This window comes from Macaca nemestrina, chromosome 4, assembly GCF_043159975.1.
Source record: "Macaca nemestrina isolate mMacNem1 chromosome 4, mMacNem.hap1, whole genome shotgun sequence".
Classification (NCBI taxonomy): domain Eukaryota; kingdom Metazoa; phylum Chordata; class Mammalia; order Primates; family Cercopithecidae; genus Macaca; species Macaca nemestrina.
The window spans coordinates 174,212,439-174,233,894 of NC_092128.1; the positions used below are offsets into that span (position 1 = coordinate 174,212,439).

Below are 21,456 nucleotides of genomic sequence, written 5' to 3' on the forward strand. Positions count from 1 at the left end.
GCTGCTGGTGTCAGGACCCCCACTGCAAGGAGCAAGTAGCTACACCACAGGGCTCACCATGCGCCAGGGAGAGGCTCCTCTAGAGACAGGAGACAATGTTTTCACCGAGGGCAGGGACGGATGGGGTAACGTTGATGGGTAAGGTTTGTAAGGGACTCAGGAGGGTCAGATCTGGGGACTCTGACGGGAAGAGAAAGGCAGCCCAAGACACTATGTACCTTGTTTTGTGATTCTGTGAAAGGCTCAGGCAGCGGATCCCCGGTGATAAAATGTGGAGTGATTCAAGAGCTCAGTCAGGCCGGTCGGAGCTCTGCACTTCACCCCACTATTTTCATGGGAATCCTCCAGCCTGCTCCCAGTGGGATAGGCAGGAGACTGGAAAAGAAACAGTGCCCAGTAGGGTAACGTTAGGTCAAGATGCCAAGCAACTGTAATGCACCTGTTTTCCTGTTAAAGCTTCAAGCACTACCACAACAGCGTTCTCCTGATGATCGTGAGTTACTTCAACGAACGGCATTCCCAGGAATCTTCTCCCACGGCCTCTCTCCCGCCAACAATTCATACTCATCCTCCCATCCAAAAAGGCATAGAACCGCCCAGACACTTTTCAGTATTTTTATTGTTTGACAAGCATTGACAACGTTCCATTCATAGACCTAAAAACATAAAAATAGACCTTCTTTCAGCTTATAAAAGAAATATATAAGAACTTTTGACATAGACACGTCATGACCTTATGTACAAGAGACAATGGCACCCTCTCCAAGCACCAGACTTCCGAGTGTTTTCAGATGGATGTGTTGCACTGGAACCAGTAAATGCGACGATTAGAAGCCTCTGCTTCCGTTTTCCATCTGGACGCGATCGAACCGGAGATGATATGGAAAAATGCAGTGGTACAAAGGGTATAGAAACCATTCTAAAGCTTTTTAAGAAAACCAGAAGATATAGCAAAAATTTAATAGAATAAAACTTTCAAAAGATCAAGCTCGAAGCCCTGGAAACCCGAAAGGCGGGGGGACGGGGATACAGGGTGGGAACGCAGGAAAAGCAGGCAGAGGCACAAGAGCATGATGTACTGAACTCTCTATTGTCTGGAAATATAAAGTCATAACTGATTTTTATAAAATATAACTCCTAAAGCTACTATAAAATTCAGGTCTAAAGTACCTACTGATGTGTCAAACACCAAATAGATATTTTCCCCAAAAAGAAAGTTTTCATAGTATTTTAAACCCTTCTTAGGAAGTGGACATTGTGACATGGGAAAAGAAAAAGCTATAACCTTTTTAAAAAAAAAAAAAAATTGAAAGTGCTATAACTTGTTTTTCTTCTTAGTATTTGGATATCTGTTTAGACCATTAATGTGTTGAGCGTGTTTACCCTGTTTCGTTGGCATGAAGAAAGTGTTCAACACAAGAGAAGTTTTTAAAGAGGCTGTTCTGTTTAAAGGTTTGGTTATGAACTGTCAGGGAAGGGGAAGGTAATCTATGGATGAAGATGCAATTTTAATGGAAAAACCAATGATCACCATGGCAAGCCCATGAGGAGGAGGCTCCCCTCCCTGCCATGTGCAACAGACACACACCCCCGCCCACCTGGGTGTCATGTTTAATCCAACCAAACTCCCAGCTCAAATACAGATTCAAACATTAAAAAGAAAAAGAAAAAATCCGCTTCTTGGAAGAAAAGTATATCCTTAGCATGAGCTTGTTGGCCTTTCATGTATAAATATAAAACCACCACACCTCACTCTCTCTGTAAAAGGTTATATCCTCATTTTTTAGGCTCAGGGTTACACTAACACTGTAAAATCCTCATCTATTTGTGCCCCTGCATCTCAGGTAAAATACAAAAAATAGTGTTTCTTCTTTCTCTCAAGCGATAAATTTGGATCTCTTTTCAAAGAGTTTGGCATCTCTATAATTCTATGCAAAACTAGAGCTTCCGAACATGGACACAGAGTAAGACCAGCTATAGACCAAAACAGGAAGGGAAAAAAAAGGCTCATTGAAACATGAATTGCCACCCTCTCCTCACACATTCTTAAAATACACAGAGATTCTGAGACATGGAAGAGGGAAGGGTACAGTCAGAACACTGCAAGCTGTACACATTTCATTTCATTTTGTGTTTGAAAGAGGTTTCCCAACTAGGGACTGATTTCAGATAGAAGGATCGTGTGTGCGCTACTATCCCTTAAATTAATCTGCTGTACATCTGTTAACTCCTGGGGGTGATCTGCTTTCCAGTGCTATAGAATCTTTTTTCTTTTAATTGTTCAGGCCCTGATTAACTGAGAATAAATAAAAGCCCTTAGTAATATACAGAAGATAGGACTCAAGCTTATTTGGGATTCTGAGGAATTATTTCTGATGTTGTTGAAAATGACAAAGTTGGGTGGCTACATGGCTTCAGAACCAAGTCAGCTGCCAAAACCGTGTGTGCAAGAGCGCGACCTAAGGGACATTCTTGTCGACGGTACAGGAGGGTGGGCAGAGTTAGGGCAGGAAGTATCTACACACATTCTCTACGGGGCAGGTGACACAGTCAGATCTCAGTGTTCAGTTTCCTGGAGGGGGCAAAGTCTTCGCGCCTAACCCAAATGACTTCCTCGCTTGCGCTCTCCAGGCCTCCATTGATCCCCGACAGGGCAGCTTGCTTCTTGAGCTGCGCCATGCGGGACGCGTGACTATCCAGGGTTTTCCGGCCTCTTTCCCGCTGACTGATGGAGGCAGCCTGAAGCCGCTCCTGCAGGTCTCTGTCCACTGAGGCGCCCTTCACGGACTCACAGAACTCATCATCGTCACTGAGGATGTCTGTCTCCTTGATGTCATCTTGCTCCTCATACTGAGCAAGATCAAACTGCTCCTCTACCCATCGGTCAGTGTCCCCACCACCGGGGGGCTGCTGGGACTCTTTCTCCGGGCTGCTTGCGGAGACGGCATCAGAATCAATGGTAAACCTGTTTCGAGCCAGCCGCCGCCTCCTCCTCCCAAGAGACTTGCTTGGGGCAGACACTGCACACACACACAAAAATATAAAAATAAAACCCCCACATGCTTTACGTGAGATGAAAATCCAGAAAGCAAAGGACAGGAGAAAATAAACACCGAAATGGTATGCACTGAATGCCTTGATGTCTTTTGGGGCTTACAGTCTAGATATCACCAGTCTGTCTCGGAGCATTTACCTTGTCGAGGTATCTGGACTTAGATGTTCTAGCAACTGATGGAAGGGCAAGGGGGAACCGGGGCACACAGCAGAGGTTGTAGGTTATGGGCAAAGGGGCACTCAACTCCCTGGGAAATAATCTACTATTCTAACCCGTGCACCTAAGAGATGGGTAACAGACTACAGCTGCTCTCAAGTAGACAGACCACTGATTTGGGGATGAGTTAGTGAGTTAGTGTCCTCAATCCTGGTCATGTCCCATGGTCCAGTGCTATGAAGATCCCCAGCGCTGTCCCAGGGTTGTTTAGCTGGAATAGGTTTTTAGTAAGGGTGGGGGTGCCTCTCTAGTTTTGCTGTCTTTGTAGAAAATGCATCAAGGAGGCAGAAGCACTGGTCTAAGTTACTTGTTTTCTGGGAACTTGAACGTAACATTTCTTGGGATCTGCAGTTAGATCAAGGGCACCACATCCCTCTCAGAGAGCCTACGAAAAGAGAGTGGCTCTCAAAGACATGGAATCTTCAGTTATTTCCCTGTCTTCTTTCTGACAAAGTCCCACGTCCGGTAGGAGGCTAAGCAAACGTGAGCCTTAGTCTCCTCCAATTACAGTCTGTGCATCGCTCACTCTTCTACAAAGCAATTAACGTATCAGTGCCTCAGTGGAATGAGAAATAAAAAACCGATGATACGCAAGCAGTTTGATCAACAAAGTGCTGTATAAAGTGACTACCAGTTACGAAAACTTCATTCTTTCACCTACTGCCCTCTAGGAAGCCAGAATTAAAAACAAGCAAACAAAAGACACCATCCAATCAAGCCAACAATCCCACTACACGCCTATGCGAGACTGTTCACAGGGAAGGCCGCTGCTTCTCCCTCGAGAGTGAAGCGGCTGTTGCATTAGACACGAAAAGGTGAAATGCAACACGGGCTTTCCAGTGGAGGGGCAGAGTCTCAAAGTCAACTGGGAGCTGCTTTCCTGAAACCAAAGCCCCAGAAACCATCTAATTGCTTCCGTGCTACTAGAAGATGCCTCGTGTCTCAGTTGCTGCCAAACGCAGCCTTGACTTCAAACGCAGCAGGCGCAAGGTTAGAGAGGTCAACGAGGAGCTGAATTGGCTCCCATTGCAGCCAGGCTCTGCCTCAGACCCCTGTGTGTCCATCACTATTCCTGAGAGTTCTACCATCTCAAACCGTGGAACAAATGGACACTACTGTTGGTTGAGGATGGGAATAAAAGCCATTTCCAGGCAAAATGGAAAAAGGGAATAGAAAAGAGGAGAAAAAAGAAACAAACAAACAAAAAAACCCCGACTTCTATTGAGAAGAGACAAAAATTCTTGTTCACTTTTATCTCAGCACCAGCAAAATACAGCATCCCTCTCTCCAATCACTACGTTAGAACTACCTCAGCTCAAAGCTACTGGAAATATCTGTTCATGATTTGCATGCTGAAGTATCTAGGGGTAAAGTGTGTTAATGTCTACATCTTTGAAATGTGTCAAAAATAAGATGAGGTGACGAATGATAGATGGATTCTAATAGATGAGTGATAATGAGAAGATAGAAAAATATAGAATATACATGGTAGGTGGGAATTCTTTCAGCTCTTCTATAAGTTTGAAAATTTTCTTAGAAAGTAGAACAAAGAAAAAAATCTCTTAATTCAGTTATTGGCAGATGTATATAGCACTTTAGGCTTAATACGGAAGCAGAGTATTTGGCTTTACTATCCTAGCCAAACAGAACAGAGGGAGAAATAAACTAGCTGGGTATTCAGGACAAAGCAAAATGAAGCATGAGTATCTGTTCCTAGTATGCTTAAGAACCCGGCTACCGTTACTGGGTTCTTCCCAGTCTTTTAGGGATGCAATCTTTGACTATTTCCAGTGTTCACTGTTAAGACTGCCGGGAATTGCTGTGCTGTTCTACTCAGGCACCATTTTAAACTCCTCTAACATGAAGATTCTGAGGATAGTGAGATGCCTCCGAAGCAAAGTGATACAGACTTTCTTCAGCCAAAAATGAGCCATCAGGCAGAAAAATCTCTCAATCAGCTAAATCCAAAGGCTATGACATCAAGGCTTTCTCTTGGTAATCATGATGGATGATGGTGTTAAATTGTGGGCTGGTTTTGTTTTCTTTCCAAATGCATCTCAGCCCGAAAACTGAGTGACAGACTAACCATGCTTAGTTTCAAAGTAAATGCAGCCCTGAATTTAGGTTCATGGATTAACAACTGAAACAGGTGAGTTCCCTGAGGTTGAGACACGTATTTCCAAACCGTTTTAAACATTTCCCTAGCAAACAAGAGGGGTAGATAAGACAAATCCAAGATAAAAATCTCTAAAGTGAGTTACAAAGGACCAATAAACTCTTCTTCCATGGGGACCCCATGAGAAACTGTGCATATGGAGGTATGCAAGACTCTTAGGATACCTCAGAAAACTTAGCAAAGTGCTGGGTGTTCACTGCACTAAGCTTTCAATAAACACTTATCAACTGATTGGAGAAGAGGTTTACACTAACTAGTCCCCGAACATTAGTTAAATTTAAGGTTCTTTTTTTTTTTTTTTTTTTTTTGGAGACGGAGTCTCGCTCTGTCGCCCAGGCTGGAGTGCAGTGGCCGGATCTAAGCTCACTGCAAGCTCTGCCTCCCGGGTTTATGCCATTCTCCTGCCTCAGCCTCCCGAGTAGCTGGGACTACAGGCGCCCGCCACCCCGCCTGGCTAGTTTTTTGGATTTTTAGTAGAGACGGGGTTTCACTGTGTTAGCCAGGATGGTCTCGATCTCCTGACCTCGTGACCCCGCCCGTCTCGGCCTCTCAAAGTGCTGGGATTACAGGCTTGAGCCACCGCGCCTGGCCAAATGTAAGGTTCTTAAAGAAGGTAATATCCCATGTCAAGCCAGGTGGGTTTTGTCTATGAAAACCTTCAGGCATTCATACTTCTGTCCATGCCTCTTTGACAGGTAGAATGGTAATGGGGACAAATGCCAGACACTTTTCTGGCAAGTGCAAAGGGGGCCTCTTTTAATGAAATCCTCCCTGCAAAATTCTAGACTGCCTCTTAAGAAAGTTTTGATAAAAATGTTAGTATCTTGATGTCATTAAGTCCCTAAGTATGAAAACAGCTTTATCCCTAGACAAATTTTGCTACCATTAACGGGTGGTAGTATTTATTTTACTTCTTCACTGCTCCACCGTAATGGATTAAGTCCTACAAGAATATTTATGCTAGGGCCATTTAAACTCTAGATTCTTGTTTCCAAGAATAGTTCGAGGCTTCCCCAAATTAACATGGAGACTAAAAATAAAGCTGCAGGCACAAGGCCAGGATAAAAACTGGAAGTGTCATGTGGGCTACCAAACCTAGAACCCTTACTACTCAGAGCAGGCATTGCTGTGCTGCCAGACCGTGAAGCCACCATGTTCTCAGAACAGAGGGCTGTGACCTTGCTGAAATGTGACACACGGCTTTCTGCTAGACAAAGCTGGCTGTCATGCAAAGCAGCGACTCTCATTCTGCAAGCAGGCGGAGACAGCCTCTCCAGAAAGAGGATGTGTCTGCATCCCGGCTTGGCAAATGAGAGAGGAGCTCACCAGCCAAAAGGAGAAGGGAGGCAAAGGGAAGGCTTGAGGGAGGACAAGAGGAATGTAGATATAGGGCGGATCCCCAGGAGCCACCAGGAAGGAGGCAAGGGCAAGGAACCTCACACCAGGGAAGAACCGTCCTCCTACATCAGTCCCCACCAGGCCACACCTCACCCCCACTCAACAAGGAGGTCAAGCTCACTGGAGTTCTACTGCGGAGTGGGGGTGACGGGAATCTTGAACGTCTGAATCCCCACAGTACCTGCCCTGCTCATGGCCGGCCTGGCCCCCTTCAGTGCACACAATCTTTTCCCTCCAAAAGGGACATATTGCTGGGATGAGGGAAGGCTCTCGGTTTTGAGGAGCTGTCTTCTGTGCTTATCTCGCAGGATTGAATGCACGGCCTTCAGGAAATCCTTTCGGCTCTCCGGGGAGCTAGGAAAAGATTTACAGATGTTAGAGAACCAGGGCTTAACACATGGGGAACTTCTAAGGTTATCAGGTGCAACCAAACAAATAACCCTTAGGGCCAAAGGCTGAAGACTGAGGCCTTGACTCCAATTTCTATGCTGAGTGGTGATTTTACAGCCAGGGAGAAAGAGCACATAACTCTTTTCCCTTCGTGCTTTGTGATCCATCTCCTGCCACCGATGTGGGGCAGAGCAGCCCATTAACGAACAGATCTATGGACAGTGGGAGTTTGTACCACGAAGCTGCCAAATTCTGCTCCTGGCACTTAAGGCAGAGCTTTTCATTGTAAAATGTTTTTGAGGGCAAATGAACCACAAGATTCTTGCAGCTCTGCAGAGCACCCAAAGGCTGATGTCTCAACGTTCCTAATGTCCTCTAGAGCTGAGCTCCCTCCTGGTAAATATCAACGATTCCCATGACACATTTCAACATGTATATATTAAGGCTGTAAAGAACTATCAAATCTTCCCAAGTCCCAATTCCCATGGTTTAAAAAAAAAAAAAAAAAAGAAAGTGCTTCCTAGGTGAGAGATATTTTTCTTGTTATATTCCCAATATTTTTACCCAGGTAAGTTTCATCTGGTATTCCTTATTAACAATACATACGGCATCCGTGTAAGTAGGCTTACTAAACTCCACGGACCTTACCAACAAAATCACAAACAGATGAGCCAAAACAGACAGTTAAGGTAGTGCTCAAACCCCACGGGGTTATACAAACAACATTTCACTTGTAGTCCTGACAGCTTTCCGGGGATCTGACCTTTGTTGACCTCTGTCACCCAACACACAGAGATCTGATGTAGCAACACAAAACATGGGTTTTGAGGTTAAACCCACCATTCATTTTCTTTTTGTTTCTTTTTTTGAGACAGAGTCTCGCACCCAGGTGAGTGGTATGATCTTGGCTCACTGCAACTTCCACCTCCCAGGTTCAAGAGATTCTCCTGCCTCAGCCTCCCAAGTAGCTGTGATTACAGGCACCTGCCACCACGCCTGGCTAACTTTTGTATTTTTAGTGGAGACAGGGTTTCACCATGTTGGCCAGGCTGGCCTCAAACTCCTGACCTCAAGTGATCCGCCTGCCTTGCTGGGATTACAGGTGTGAGCCACCATGCCCGGCACCAGCATTCATTTTCTCTGAGGCCTTAGGCAAAGTACCATCTCTAAGCCTTGCTTCCCCATTTGTAAATTGGAGTAAGAATAGTACTAGGCTGGTGCAAAAAATAATTGTAGTTTTTTCCATTAAAATTAATGGCACTTTTAATTACTTTTAATGGTAAAAACTGCAGTTTCTTTTTGTACCAACCTAATACCCTGGTCTGACTAACCGAAATAACGAATGTAAGGTGTTTAGCAAAGTTTATGCTTGGTAAAGGTACCTTCTTACCATACTAACATTATAAAATATTGCTACTAATCATACAATATTGATTCTATTGTCTTTTGTAGATAATCCATAGTATATTAGTACTCACTGTGTGAGGTACTGGGTAATTTACTGAGTAAATCACTGAGTGTCTATGATTAAATTAAAGCATGATTCAATATGGGCACATTTAAAGCCAAATATATTAAATGCCATCTGTTGGGGTCATCCATCTTATATTTTTAGAAAAACAAATGGTTGCATATGCGGGAAGACCTCAAATTCTCATGGGGGAGGGAGAGGAGAGAAGGAAGGAAAGAAAGAGGGTGGCAGGGTAGAAGAAAAACAACAAGAAATAAGTAGAAGCCCACATGAGCCCAGCTTCCCCTCGAGACGTGCAGGTGATCAACACAGGGCGACCTCCTTATGTGCTCCAAATGATCAGGAATCCCGATGACACCTTCACACGCTGTCACCTCCTCCCAGCTGACTCTCCGTTTACTGCATCTCAGCGATGTCACAGTACAAGCAATGTACCAAACACCAGAATACAACGTAAGACACCAAACCATCCCAATCTGCAGAACCGTCATCGCGGCCTCGACTCACAGGCCCAGGCTCACCTGCAGCACAAGTGGAAGACCCTCTCCGGCCTCCCTTCAGACTCGGATTTGACGTGGACAATTTCACACACGGCATTTGCGTCTGCGTCTGAAGACATTAAAACAACAGGAAATCAGGGTATGTTTCTAATGGATTTATTTACATGTTTACAAAAGCATTTTCCAGCTGTGATAGAGAATTAATAATGCAGAAATGTACAAGATCAAAGATATTTTCCTACTATTCCACGATCTAAATAGATGAAGCGACTGAAAGCTTAATGGATGCTAAGAAGAGAACACTTGGAAAATTTCCAGTTGGTAAAATCTTCTAGACGGTCTAAAAGGCCAGTCAATCATACTGACTGAACTCACTTTTTTTTTTTTTTTTTTTTTTTGAGATGGCATCTTGCTCTGTCATCCAGGCTGGAGCGCAGTGGCATGATCTCAGCTCACTGCAACCTCTGCCTCCCGGGTTCAAGCGAGCGATTCTCCTGCCTCAGCTTCCTGAGTAGCTGGATGTACACCACCATGCCTGGATAATTTTTGTATTTTTGGTAGAGACAGGGTTTCACCATGTTGGTCAGGCTGGTCTCGAACTCCTGACCTCATGATCCACTCGCCTCGGCTTCCCAAAGTGCTGGGATTACAGGCGTGTGCCACCACGCCCGGCCTGAACTCACTCTTTCAGCCATGCAGTCTGTTTAACTGAACTGTGCATTTCAATTAAATGATTAGTTGTTTTGGCAACAGTTGGACTAAATGGAGCCAAAGCCTCCTATGCAGATGTCATCTGGCCAGTGATATGACAGTTATGCTGTCTGTTAAGGGAGTCTTCCCCCAGGTGGCTGGGCCTAAAGCCCTGGAGATCTAATGGGGTTTCTCGCCCCCCCCGCCTACCCCTGGAGTCTACTTTGAACACAGCAGAAATGGTATGCCAAGAAAGGAAGGAACAATTTTAAAATAATTTGGAAGCTCTGTAGTGCCTATAATGGCAGAGTACTTTAAGTCACGAATAAAGTGTTTGTGAAAGGAACAATTCACTGCAGACATTCAGGCCATACGCTGTGAAGTCTCACTTTTATCCAGTGGCTCAGAACCCTGGTCACAAACCCTCACTGTGGTTGCATGATTTAACCCTAACCAGAATCTATCTGCAAAAAATTTTACAAACTTTCCGAACTAAGATAAAAACCTAAAATTCCACATTCTGATTCTCAAATCCACTAGAGTGGATTTCATAATGAAAAACATCTTGACGAGTCTTTATAACTCAAGTAAAATAAGCTTTTATCTTGATGGTTTTAAACTTGATTTGAATGAAAACTAGAGAGTGAGAATGGAGCGTCGTATTACAAAGATGGCATTGTCTTCAAAATTTGAAGTCTTTACGTGTTTACTCCTCAATGCAGGCGAAATTCCTGGCTTAGAAGCTGTCAGTCTGCTACAAAAATAAACTTTCCCATTTGTAAACCTGGCATGAGGAAACAAAGGAACTAGATAATTCATAACCTACGATTCTAAAGACTTTAGTATTTAAGTGCCCAAACCTCAAAATGCTATTTGTAGCTGCCCTAGACTCACGACTTACAGGTGCCTGCAAATGTACGTGTAAATCAATTTTGCAAATCACATCGTAAGTAAAAGGGCATCCAGCAAATCACTGCCGGGAGATTAGAGAGAAATCTTCTAAAACAAATAATCATTCCAAATATATTTGCCCTACGTGGTTTGTGCATTGGAGACTTCCTCCTGTAAGGCAGAAAAACTGTGAAGGGAGAAACACCTTTAATTTGGAAGAGTAACTCAAAGTGGGCACAATATGGCAAGAGGTTCTCCTCATGATGTTGGACTAGTGTGAGTTGGTTTTCTGAGGATCAGATCCAGTTTTACCGCTTATGGCAAATGGGAACAAGGAGAGGCTACACAACAGAAATTGGATAGTAAGACCTTAATGTTCACTTTAGATGCCAAAAGCATCACATAGAAATTCACTTGATCACACACCTGCCGGTCTCCACCGCCAGGGCTTTTCCTTACCAAAGCTGCACCTGCTGTCCAAGTGGGACAGGGAACAGGTGTGGCTAGAGTGTCCACTTGACTCCCCAGAGATGCTCTTTCCAGGGTGTGCCTGGGAGAGCCACACAGCCCATCCCTCCTCTTGAGAACTTGGCCTCACATTAGGCCCAGGATGGGGAGCTTCTGAGTCACAAAAATATCACTTTTCTTAGTCAGTACCCTGCTACTCATGTGTTTAAAGCATCGTCTAATTATATTATCAAGTATACTCACAGCTACCCAACAACTCACTTCACGGCTATGTGGATCATAGAAAAAGAACCAACATTTCAGACTGGGCGTGGCAGCTCACATCTGTAATCCCAGCACTTTGGGAGGCCAAGGCGGGAGGCTTGCTTGAGCCCAGGAGTTCAAGACCAGCTTGGGCAAAATAGCAAAATTCCACTTCTACAAAATATTTAAAAAACTAGCTGGGTGTGTTGGCACATGCCTGTAGTCCCAGGTACTTGGAAAGGATAGCTTGAGCCTAGAAATTTGAGGCCACAGTGAGGTACGACAGCACCACTGCTCTCCAGCCTGGGCGACGGAATGAGATCCTGTCTCTAAAACAATTAAAATAAATTTTAAAAAGAATCAACATTCAAAAGCCTTCACACTAATACCAAAGATAAAGATTTGTAATACTTTAGGGAAAAAACGTGTAGTCAATGCTTTTTAGTGCTTTGGGCAGTATATTTGGATCTCTCCGTTGAAAGGCAAGGGAGTAGTTTACCTGGGCTTTGTCTGCTCACAGTCTCAAGGATTGTTTCAAGAAGCACAGGCTCACTGTACTCAGATGGCAGTCGCTATAGTATTGATGTACAGAATGGAATAACTAGAATCTCTTCCAGGAATTTTGAAGACATTACACATCCATTCACTCAGTTCATTCATTCACTTGGTTCATTCATTCATTCATTCATTCATTCAATATTTAATCAATGGCTGGGTAAATAAGAGGCCATAAAGAGACTGAGAGACAAGAGAGTTAAGCATAGAAAAAAAAAAAAAGACAGTAGAAGGGTTAGACCTAGAGTGTGGATTCAAACAAGTAATTCCTATACACACCAGAGATAAGTGTGTGAAATACCCAGCGCAGGTGAGAGTTTACCTGTACTCGCCAGAGCTCGAACCTGCAGCGCTTCCGTGGGGATCATGTGTCGAAATCTGCAGGGGTCCCAGTCCTCATAAATGGAAAGCCTGTGGGATCCCACCTGCAGGGGAGAAGGAGTCAGCTGCGTAAGAATCTAACCTGCCCCGGACCAGTTCCCTGCATTTGCTAAACCAGCGACAGACTCTCATGCAGTAACTCCAGGCGTGCCCAAAGGATCTTCACCCCCACGAGCTCCTGTTCATCCAGCAGGGAGTGAGAGGCTGCGTGCTAAATACGTTGAGGGGAGGGTGGGCAAATAAGTTTGCTAAGCAAATGCAGTGAAGAGAGACACACACAGGGAAGAGGAGAAAAGGGATCCCAAAACAAGAACAGGGGCAACAGAGAAGGGGAAAAGTAGCGTTAGGAAGGTTCTGGGCCATGGCAGACCCAATCAGCAATTGAGTCCAATTGGTTCCAATTCACAAAAATGAGACCAATTCATTTTTGTGCTCTAAACATAAGCCTGCCTGAAAAGAGGGCAGGATGGGTGATCTCAAGCATCCTTAGCAACGCTTAAGAAATAAACAAGATCATAAAAAGGCTCATACTGACAAAATGGTAGAATTATGCAGACATAACTGATGAGCAGATAGAGAAATAGTTTCAAACCATGGGGTGACAAAAGAAGTCTTACAAGTTTCTTCTTCTGTTTGGAACCATCTTTATACACAAGGACCACAGCAGTTTTGAAAACTGGAAAAAATAAAATAAAGACAGTTATGGCATGTCATGTGTAGCGTTTTCCTCTTGACATCACTAACTTGTGGTAATAAACACTACAGTTATGAAGAGGACATTGAGATCCCAGTTAACTGACTCCCACACACCTCCCATTCATTCATCACATCAGTGAAAATCAAAAGCCTATTGAGACACGCAATTTTCCAGGTTCAAAATAAACAAAGAAAGCCTACATAAATGGAAATAACCTATACCTCAAAACACTTTTGGGTACAATACGTTAGGTATGCTATCATTTCAAGGTTAAAACTTCAGCTGATACATATTCAACAAAAATGTACTAATTCAGTCGATGGAGGAATAATATAAATGTCTTTCACAATAACAATGCAATTGCTGAAGATGATTTATACTTATGCAAATTAAGGTAACAGTGCACACAGACAGCGATAATTTAGGAAATATAACTCATCGTTTCACCTGAAGAAACAAAAATGAGTTTATGAAATAGAATTCAACTGTACTTCCTCCAGAATGACTGAATCAGAGTAAGCTCTCTAGGAGTGGTAAACATGTAGTAGTTTCATTCTTATATTCTTTCGGGGGTGGGGAGATACAACGGAGTTATGCATAATCTTCCAGAGAATTCGTTAAGCAATGCCAAGCACATTTAACATGCAGTGATTCTGATTCTTCCTAGAAGGGGAAGTAGAGTTGGCACCCAGAAGGACTGGAAGGGTGACCGACTCCTGCCTGTCCTTCGTTCTCTGTGTCAGGGTCTCTGCTATGGTCCACGTTTGTGTTTCCCCAAAATTCATACCTTGAAACTAATCACCCTTGTAGTTTCAGGAGGTGGGCCTTTGAGAAGTGATCAGGCCGTGAGGACTCTGTCCTCATGAATGGGATTAGTGTCCTTATAAAAGAGACTTGAGAGAGATGCCTTGACCCTTTCGCCATGTGAAACCACAGCTAGGAAGTATGAGAAAGCAGGATCTTGGACTTCCAGCCTCCACAACTGTGAGAAATAAATCTGTTGTTTGGAAGCTGGCCAGTTTATGATATTTTGTTATAGCAGCCCAAATGGACTAAGATAGTCTCCATTATCCCTTCACACTCTGACCCCAAGGAATACCCCAGTCACACAGCAGCTGAAGGAGGCACAGCCTTGTATACCAGACACAGAATTACAAAAGAAACAAGCACTCAGAGAATTCTCAGGGATGGGCCACCAGGCTCACAGGCCCTTTGGAGGCCAACCGGAAGTATCTGGTTCAATTTCTATCCTACGTAGGGCAAGCCGGTCTTGTCTCCTCTTTGTGTAAGATCATGCTAATCTCCACTGCAGGGAAATAAGCCCTGAGATGCAAAGAAACTGACTCCAGCCACTAGGTCTAGACTGCCCATAGCCCTTCACACCTCACAGCATCTGACCCCTCCAGGTTCCCAGAGCACAGACTGGCAGATTCCCTCCAAAGGTTCACACTGACCTGAAGCGGCCACACCAGCCTCTTCATAGTAGCTAAGCACAAGCAACCTGAGAAGGCCCTTCATTCCCACTATGAAGCCTTCAGAAATCACAGAGGCTGGGACAGCTAGGTCCTCTTAGAAATGAAAGGGCTCTACCCCAATGCCTCTCATCTCAGAAGCGCCACCCTGCCACTGGAACCACAGCTCAATGGTATGACTGCCCCCATGTCCCTTAATCTTAACCATCGCGGATCACAGCAGGAGGGTCAGAGAGTGAGTGTCAGCCTGGCACCGGGACCTCTGCCTGTCCCTTAAACTTCCCCGAACCCTCGGAGATAGTGTTCCTCAAGTGACTCCACAGCGTTGCCCAATCCCTTCAGACATGGCCTTGATGATCTCCAAAACTCACGCTACCTTTGCCAGCCTAAAGCTTCCACTCTGCGCCCAAAAAGGTGAATGTCAAATACCCTTCAAGGCAGAGGCCTATTTCTATTTGTGTTTGTTTTTTGTTTAAGGCAACGATCACCAACATTTGGTACACACGAGCCATCCTGTGAGTGAAACATCAAGGTGCTTTGTTGGCAGCAAGTCGACTTCGGTTTCAGCAGAAAGCTGCACTATTTCCTGAGGTTAGAGGTTTAAACCAAAACAAGATGACAACCACATTTTAACCCCAAATCTGCCGACTGAGGGGAACCGTGATCCTTCCTTCACAGCAGCTCTTCCTTATTTCAACTCCTTGCTCAGCCTCTCTGCTAGTTCTGCCTTACTACTTGAAATCACACCCAAACCATCAAACTTGTCTCTTTAACGACTGGGAATCCACAGAAGCTCATCATGACTACAGCCTTTGTTCATAATCCCAGTTTTAATCCTTCCCCTTCTCTTTCCTTTCACTCTGGAGAGGATTCTGAGTAATGGCAAACCTGTCTTGTGTCTCAGAGCCTTCAGTTTTTCTCTTGTGAACTATGGCCCCTGCTGAGTTTGCTGACGGTGTGATGCTCTGAAGCTGGAGTATGCAGTCTCCATTTACACCTGGGACAGGTGTTGTGGGCCCGCCTTCCTGGAGGCAGCTCCCATACCGACCTCTCATAAACAGCCCAGGAGGCAGGGAACAGAGTAATGCAGAGTCCACTATCTGAGCCTGTGCAGAAAGTGGCACCTAAATCCCCAACCTCAAAACCAGCATTTTCCTGAATCACTTACACCATGGGCTGGCAAACAAGGGCCCTCAGGCCAGACCCAGGACTGCTGCCACCTGTGTGGTGCAGCTGCTGATCCAACCGCGGATCCAGCCATCTCATTCATTTACACGTTATCTACGGCTGCTTCTGGCTCCAGTGGAAAAGCATGTGGCCTCCTGGCCCAAAGCCTAAAATGTACCATGTAGCCTTTAAAAGAAAAGAGGGCCAGGCACGGTGGCTCATGTCTGTAATCCCAACACTTTGGGAGGCCGAGGCAGGCAGATCACAAGGTCAAGAGATTGAGATCATGCTTCAATATGGTGAAACTCCGTCTCTACTAAAAATACAAAAATTAGCTGGGCGCCATGGCGCACACCTATAGTTCCAGCTACTCGGGAGGCTGAGACAGACGAATTGCTTGAACCCGGGAGGCAGAGGTTGCAGGAGACACAGCGAGACTCCGTACCACCCACCCTCCAAAAAAAAAAAAAAAAAAAAAAAACAGAAAAGAGTTTGTCAACCCATTTTCTCCTACTTAAATTATTTTCTTATTCTAAATCTGTTGATTTCTAACTGCAGTGAATCTGTAAAATTGAGGGCAAAGCCATAACGAATCTAAATGTTGACCTCTAGTCCTACATCATGGTGTGGGTCATTTATATCAATATCCTCCATCCCATGAATGACCCATTAAGCAGCATCAGGGAGATCCCAGACTCCTCCAAGAAGAAATCACTATAGAAGAAACACAAGTGGTGATGTTGAAAAGAAAGCAAATACTACTGCCCCCCTCCCCCAAAACACCTACCCCATCAAAAACTAACAACTTGTTAAAATACCCCCAATATTCCTTTGAATGGCCTATTTAGTCACATGCTTTCTCTGCATTTATATATTTTGTTTTGTCTTGTTTTGTTTTAGACAGAGTCTTGCTGGAGTCCAGTGGCACAATCTCAGCTCACTACAACCTCTGCTTCCCGGGTACAAGTGATTCTCCTGCCTCAGCCTCTCAAGTAGCTGGGATTACAGGTGCCTGCCACCACATCCAGCTAATTTTTGGATTTTTAGTAAGGACGGGGTTTTACCATATTAGCCAGGTTAGTCTTGAACTCCTGACCTCAAGTGATCCGTCTGCCTTGGCCTCCCAAAGTGCTGGGATTACAGGTGTGAGCCACCGCACCTGGCCTCCTTTGTTATTTTTAATGAAATGGCATCAACAGCTACAGGGGCTCTTTGCAAATTCTAGGAATATCAGTAACTTTTCAGTGAAGGCTAAGTGATCTAAATAGAAAGTCCAATGAATCTTTGCATGAAATACTTTGATTTTAAAATCACTAGGACATTCCGATTGGGGATACTTTGTTCACATCATGGAGGAAAAAAAAAAGTTTAGTTAAGAAGGAGTAAGCAACCTCCGTTCCCCACAAGCCCACACAAATAATATAAGGCAAGAGAATAAGCCATATTTCCACTATATTATGTTCCTACCAATGAGTCTTTTAGCAGGAGGCTAGGACAAAACACAACCTAAAACAAAAGCATGGAGTGTTGATAGTTTTATATTCATGAACAACACAGCAATATGCCAATAAGCATTTCCATTGCAACAACAAGCCGTGTTTCCTAAATTATACATAATTCCCAGTAAGCTAACCCATGTTTTTTCTCTCTCTCAAAAAGCGTATTACAATACAATCACATGAGATCTCTAATTGCAGCAATTGCATCCATCTAAACTGGTTTATTAAAGAATAAATCATTCGCAAACATCTCGAATGTCACTAGCATTGAGTGGCAATGCGATTGAGATGCACCTCACAGCTGATCCAGGCACTCCAGAGTTTGCCACAACAGCTCAGCTGAGAACCAGCATCCTAAATCCTGGTTTTAAGACCAAACAGTAACAAAGTCAGGAAGAAAATAAAAGATCTAGGATTTGGGGGCCTCAGAAACAGAGGCCATTTTGTCTTGATTTTTCACTTTATTTTTCCTTGGTTTATAATTAACCCATTATTTTGAAAAGATACTCAGAGCAGCAGCCCCCCCCCCCCAAAAAAAAAGAAAAAGAAAAAAAATTCTTTTCCTGCCTGTGTGTTTATGTCTGGGACAGACTTGGGCACAGCCACTTCCGCCCACCCATGTGGCTGAGTGACCACACAGTGTAATTTAACTCGAAGGTTTCATTTAGTGTTTGCGAGATGTTGGTGGCTACGGCAGGAAGACCCATTCAAGTAACTGCAATTAACTTTATTTTTAATCAGTTGGGTCTTGAAAAAGAAATGTTCTTGTTTTGAAAAATAAGCTAGACTTTTCCCCCTCCAAAAAACCCTTTTCTGATACACACCAAAGGCTGCCAGCTCTGGTTCCTTTTTCCACTTGCCCAGCGAGGCCGGTGGGTTCAGCCAGATCACGGTGGTGTGCAAAAGCAGGTCCCCCATGCTCAGATCTGCAACCTGAAAGCCAGAGATGTGACAAAGCTTACCGGGCAGTATTATTAACACTCAGATCTTCATGACGTCTGAAAATTCAGCATGCTGGTATTAATTTTACTTCAAGAAAATACTGCTCCTAAAAACATTTGCTTAAATATACGAGATAATGCGTAAGTTAAACTGCTTGATTTAGCCATTCCACAACGTAACACATCAAAACATCACGCTGTACACCATAAATATGTAAAATTTTTACTTCTCAATTTCATGTTTTTGAGAAAAGAAATAGCACCAAAATGACAGATTACATTTTTAAAAAATTCTTTCGATTTGTGACTGTCTCAATCACCACCACCAAACAGGCTGAGGATACAATATCCCATCAAAACAGGCTGAAGATACAATACCTTTCCAATGGGAAATAATAGTATCATTATGTTCTAGCCTTGTTTGAGCTAGGAACAATACAATGAAATTGTAACAAGAAAATCCTTTAACTCATATGAAATCTCCTGATTGAAAAATAAATCCTCTCTATTCCCAAAGAAACACACGGAATACAGGGGAGACAAAAGGCTCGTCTTTTTTTCCCCCCCTTTACGCCATGTTTGTCTACTAGAATTTCAGAATAAGATGGCAAATAGGTACAAACTGGGGCTCTGAAATTCACATGCAGTTAGTCTGTTAAAACTGATCTACGAAACTGGAGGTGTTTTGTGTTCAAACAGAGAGAGTTTCCCAAGGAGATGCTAATGGTTGTCTACGACAAAGATCCACCCCCAGATAACTGCAGACATTTCCACCAGTGAGTATCTACTTTTTGGAAGTGTAAGCAAATTATTTCTTCTTCCAATCCATTTCAAAGATGACTTTATTTCACTTTAGATGAGGGAGAGAGAAGCCAAATGAAGAGTTTGAAGATTCCTCTATTGGCACGGGCAGCGTGAGTGCTGGAACCCCAACAGACCATGAGGTGTAGTCACTTGCCCCCAGCGGTCACATGCTAAACTGTCTCAGACAAGTGCTGGTTGCAGAGCCATCTAGACACAATGATCCAGAGAGCCTGATGCAAGTTCAATGTCTGCCTCACAACAGTCACATCTGCTTTTCTCACTGGAGTCACTGACCTCCTTCCAAACTGAGCTGAGTTTCCTATATAGTAGCAACCTGGCAACCCTCCACTGAATGCAGTGCAGTTGGGATGGCCCTTCTCAAGCCACCAAAACAGGCTACCATGCTGAGATGTGGCTCCATCAGTACGGAGTACAATGCATTACTGCCTCCCTTGATTGGGATTATTATAATCATCACTGTCATTATTACTGAGCTGTAGTACCATTAGTATAACCAAGGGTTAAAATAATTTTTAAGCAGCTATATTATTTTGTCTATAGGTATTAAGTAACTCATCAACCAAACTTCCAGGATATTATCAGCCAAGGTAATGACATCGTCTCCACTACCTGTCCCCCAAAGACCCACACAGAAGAGGAGGAATTATACACAAAAGTCAAATTCCCAGGTACCACAGTCCCTGGGAGTACATCTTTAAAAGTGATTAAAGGCCAACATGGTAGACTGTCCAACTCTACTTCCTCCCACAGAATTACATTATCTGTACCTTCTGCCATGTGATTTTCCAGCACCTCCCACTAGACTAGGCAGGGTACATACATCACTGCCCAGATGACTTTGGGTGTAGGCATTTGACTTAACGCCCACCTTCCAGCCATGGGAAGGACTTGCCCAAGACAGCCACTGCTGCTTCAGCCTGGATCCTGGAAGGAAGAGACAAGGGGCACACCAGAACCTTCAGAACTGGAGCTAACCAAGAGAAACCAAACCTTGGTTGACCTACAAAGCCACATTTGAGATAAATATTTGTTGTAGAGAACCACTGAGATTTTAAGTTACTTGTTACACAACTTAAAATGGGCTGATGCTGTGCCTGTGCACAAGGTTTCTCTCTGGACAAGCTTCACACGGCAAGTGGAATAGGGGGTCAGGGTGCTCCCTCTGGCCACAGCCTCTCCCTGCGGCTTCCCCTGGTTCCCTTCTGAATCTTCCTCCCAAACCCCAAGAGAGAGTTCTGCTGGGAGGCCTCTACCTTCCTAAAGACTGGGATGCCCTACTGAGCCAGCATTTTTAAGGACTTCTTTTAAGGGGAAATGCCCTCTTGCATTCTTCTTCCTCCTAGTTAAGCCAAAGGGATTCCTTAGCCCAACTCCCCAGAGTTTAACATGGAGGTATGAGGTTGAAGACCCAGTTTCATCAAAAAGCTGTTTCTTTGCCAGCTTTGTTCTCTATAAACCTACTTGCCTTCAGAGATATCTTAAGGAATATTGGCTGAAGACAGGATTCAGGTACCCTGCGTTCCTAGAATGTTAACGTTTCACAATAAACCTGCTGGTACCAGCAGATACTGATAAATGTTCCTATTCCTGTTTACAAACTTCATCAATCCATTCTAGGCTGTTACTTCATATTGCCACTAAGAGGGAACCACAAGGATCAGGAGTTCAGGAATTGCTTTTGTGAAAATCTGAATATAATTTGGGTACCTCCACAATCACCTGCCTCAGTATCCGTAATTCTTCCAATATACTGCTGAGAGCAGTGGAGTAGAATTGTCACTGATCTCGGCATAGACTATCCTATTTCCCAAGACTCATTCTCCCTAGGGTTTTGTTCTTACGGCACTGAGGCTGCTGCATCCTTTCCAGTTTAAAGGCCGTTCTCCTCAATGGAAGAAAGAGATGAAATGGGGCCTGAGACTTGAGTGATCAACTGCCTTTGAGTAATTGATTCCCACTGGGGGTCTATTTCCTGTTCGTTTGTCTTATCCTGCCATAACAATATCTTCTCTTGCTCTCTTTGGCATCTTTTCCAAGCCAGAAATTCTCTGGGCTTTGCACCTCCTGGTAAAAGTAGGATTTTCCTCCTCTTCAGTCCTGGTACTCAGCCAGTGTCCCTCCTTCCATCTTTTGCATATTTCTTTTTACAATCTCAGCCCACAAAAAATACTTTGTATAGCACTGTATGGCTTTGTTCCTCACTGGAAAGATTTCTTACGTGTCAGAATTTCATTTTAAAGGACTTCCAGTTTCACTGAAGCCATATTTCCTTTAATAGTCTCTGACTTTTGATCATATTCATCTTTTTTTCCTAAATTCTTTGTAACCCACTATCCATCTCGCCTTCTAATCTTTAGCATCATGGTCATTTGCTCCCAAGGTCATTAAAATTCAATAATTAATTTGGCATATAAAGAAAAT

General features: G+C 43.9%; 1 protein-coding gene across 18 annotated transcripts in view; it reads right to left on the reverse strand.

The window, feature by feature from the left end:
- Nucleotides 1–601: 601 nt before the first annotated feature.
- Nucleotides 602–21,456, reverse strand: part of LOC105472738 (TIAM Rac1 associated GEF 1) — a 443,930-nt gene continuing 423,075 nt past the window's right edge. For all 18 annotated transcript variants that reach the window (XM_071095586.1, XM_071095584.1, XM_071095597.1 and 15 more), the window contains 6 exons: nt 18,094–18,202; nt 13,052–13,110; nt 12,376–12,478; nt 9,228–9,315; nt 7,027–7,199; nt 602–3,020 (listed from right to left, as the gene is read on the reverse strand). In XM_071095586.1, coding sequence (XP_070951687.1) covers nt 2,551–3,020; nt 7,027–7,199; nt 9,228–9,315; nt 12,376–12,478; nt 13,052–13,110; nt 18,094–18,202 — 1,002 coding nt within the window. In that variant the 3' untranslated portion in view covers nt 602–2,550. The remainder of the gene's footprint in view (nt 3,021–7,026; nt 7,200–9,227; nt 9,316–12,375; nt 12,479–13,051; nt 13,111–18,093; nt 18,203–21,456) is intronic.